Source organism: Orycteropus afer, unplaced genomic scaffold (assembly GCF_000298275.1).
Source record: "Orycteropus afer afer isolate SDZICR_OR568_19922 unplaced genomic scaffold, OryAfe1.0 scaffold00217, whole genome shotgun sequence".
Lineage (NCBI taxonomy): Eukaryota > Metazoa > Chordata > Mammalia > Tubulidentata > Orycteropodidae > Orycteropus > Orycteropus afer.
In genome coordinates, this window is record NW_006921804.1 from 2,047,778 (window position 1) to 2,050,501 (window position 2,724).

The 2,724-nt window shown below is 44.0% G+C and overlaps 1 protein-coding gene across 1 annotated transcript in view; it reads left to right on the plus strand.

The window, feature by feature from the left end:
- The first annotated feature begins 1,353 nt into the window (after nucleotides 1-1,353).
- RIT1 (Ras like without CAAX 1) overlaps nucleotides 1,354-2,724 on the plus strand; it is a 5,875-nt gene continuing 4,504 nt past the window's right edge. The window contains exons 1-2 of the mRNA XM_007948463.2: nucleotides 1,354-1,503; nucleotides 1,658-1,714. Coding sequence (XP_007946654.1) covers nucleotides 1,398-1,503; nucleotides 1,658-1,714 — 163 coding nt within the window. The 5' untranslated portion in view covers nucleotides 1,354-1,397. The remainder of the gene's footprint in view (nucleotides 1,504-1,657; nucleotides 1,715-2,724) is intronic.

Consider the following 2,724-nt stretch of genomic DNA (forward strand, 5'->3'; position numbering starts at 1 on the left):
AGTGTATGTACCTGATGTAAATGTTCACCCTATATCCCTGTCTATTTGGCTGGAAGCCACGAGCGTGAGTTCAATTATAGACCTGAAGGGTAGGTAACTAGGGGCCGTATTCTCAGGGGTCTCACGAGGCTCTATCAGACCAGCAAACCTTTTTTTTAATTCTCTTTATGATTTTGAGTTTTGGTCACATTGTTCTGCTCTATCCAGGATCTTCTGCACTGATCTCCAAGTGGTTGACAGTGGTAGCCAGGCACCATATAGTTCTTTTGGTTTCGTGGTCATATAAGCTGAGGATTACATGGTCCACTAGTCCCTGGGGCTAATTATTTCCATGCTTCTGGTTTTCATTTTTTGGTCTGGATCAGGAGAGACCCATCATTGCATCTAGATGGCTGCTTGCAAGCTTTTAAGATGCCAGTTGAGCTTGACGTCCCTTGTGACCATGGTCCTGAGCCCACAGGTCCAACTTATTCACTCCCTCAGGATGCCCTTTTGTTACTGCCCACTTCTTTTAACATTTGGCCAGATTAGTTTTTTTTCACAAGCAGTAGACAGCCGTGAGTGAGTTGTTAATGTGTATTCCTTCTTCCTTTTTCTCTTGATTTGTGAAAATAATTCTTAACATTTGACACCTCCAAGCCCCACAACAACTTGGCACGCTACCACCAGGACTTTAGCGGTGAGTCGCTGACCTAGGTTTGAGGCCTTCGGAGACATGTACCGCCCCGGAGGGGGCGGTGCCGGACCCGGACGTCAAGGGAGTCCCCGCCCCTCCCGCCAGTGGCGCCATCTTACCGGGCCACGGGAGGGGTCACAGGTCAGTGTCGGCGCTTCAGCGCGAGCGGAGAAAGAAGTGGGTGATTGGACTGGGCTGTGGCCTTCCTGTCCGGACCAGTACGAGCAGCGGGGGATCGGATAGGTAAGCAGAGGGATGGGGGAATGATGGGGGCGAAGTTGTGGTGCTGCGGGAAGAGGGAGAGGGCGAAACCATGAGGGAGTGCGGGCTGGAAAGGACTCTTCTGCGGCATAAGGGGCAGTACGCCTTTTGGTCCTCAAACCTTTTCTCACCTGGCTTCTCCTCACTGTGCGGTGCGCCAGTCTGAAAAAAATCTGAATTTCTTTATCTATCTGTCTTTCTGGGAAAAGTAGTGATACGGAAAGGTAGTGATACGGAAAGCCTGAAATACGTGATAGGACTGAAGTGTACTGCAGGGAGATCTGGTTTCTTAGGGGCTCCAGAAAGGGAAGCAAAGAGTGATAGGCCAGAGTGTGGGAAGCCAAGGGCACTCTGGCTTGTGAACTGTCGGCACGATGTCTTCCAATCCTAGATAAAATATTTTCTCCTTTCTTTCTAAGTGGCTTTTCCCCAGGACAGCTCAGGAATCCCTAAGAGGACAATGGATTCTGGAACTCGCCCAGTTGGCAGCAGTTGTAGCAGCCCCGCAGGGCTCTCACGAGAGTACAAACTAGTGATGTTGGGCGCCGGTGGTGTAGGGAAAAGTGGTAGGTGACATTTTTCCTTCCATTTGACAAGAAGATGAAAAGTACTTAAATGACCTGTACCTAAAGCAGATGAGATACAGGCTGTCATGTTAGTTAACATTCTTTCTGTGGGTCACTTCTGTGTGGATTTTAACTTTCATTTCTTGTCTTGAAGCCATGACAATGCAGTTCATTAGCCACCGATTCCCAGAAGACCATGACCCCACCATTGGTAAGTGAGAGTATCATTTATATTTCCAAATAAACCCCCTAAAAGTGTCTTGGTGAGTGTTGATTTTAAAAATGGTTTCTAATGTTTTTATTTTGAACCTTTTTTGGTGTCTGATTCAGATTTATTTAGCAACAAGAGTATCATATAGGTTGGTGATAGTTTTTTCCTCACTCAACTCTGTCCATCTTTAGTCTCTTGTCTTTTATTGAACAGTAGTAGAACTTTCTTTGTCACATTTTTATGGTTAGTATACTATATTGCCAGATTAAAGGAAAAAATTAAAGGGCACTTAATGGAAAACTTTTCTTGTCACTTCTCTCAAGTGTCTGATTTGAGACTTGACTAAGTAAGTATGAGTCAGCTGGTTTGAACTTCTACAAAAGGAAGAAGAAAAACAAGTAGAGCTTGCCTGCTGAACTCTTAAATCCCAGACATGCAGAGGCTGGACTTCTTCCCCTTGGTGTTCTGTGCATTTACTTCCTTGTATCTGAAGTTTGTAATCTAGCAATATCCATTGCTGGCAAAATTTTATTAGAGTAAAAAGGTCATTTTGTTTGTTTTGCTTCTTTAGTTGATAGTCATTACTAAGATTAAGAACATTACTGTCATTACTGAACCATAAGAAGTCTAAGGAGTTATATCCTAGTAAAATATAAAAATTTGGGGGAGAGGGTCCACAGAAAGTCTGCCATAACTAGTAGTATTTTCAGTATGTGACACCCTTTGCCATGACCCCGGGTCTCTAGGGAGGATTTGCGTTGTGTAAGGCCTCTGCTGCCATGTTTTCCACAAAGCCAGTGAATGTTCTATGGTGACCCAGCTTTGAATGTGGTGATTTTATACAAAAGATGCTTATGTAGATTGGGAAAAATATAAGCAGTTCGTATTTTGTTTTGTTTCTTCCCCCCACACATATCAAATTTTGTACATTTTACAAAGATGGGGCTGTCAGGAGTTCAAGGAATAGAATCAATTTAGGGCTTAGGATATTTTACTTTTTTTTTTTTTTT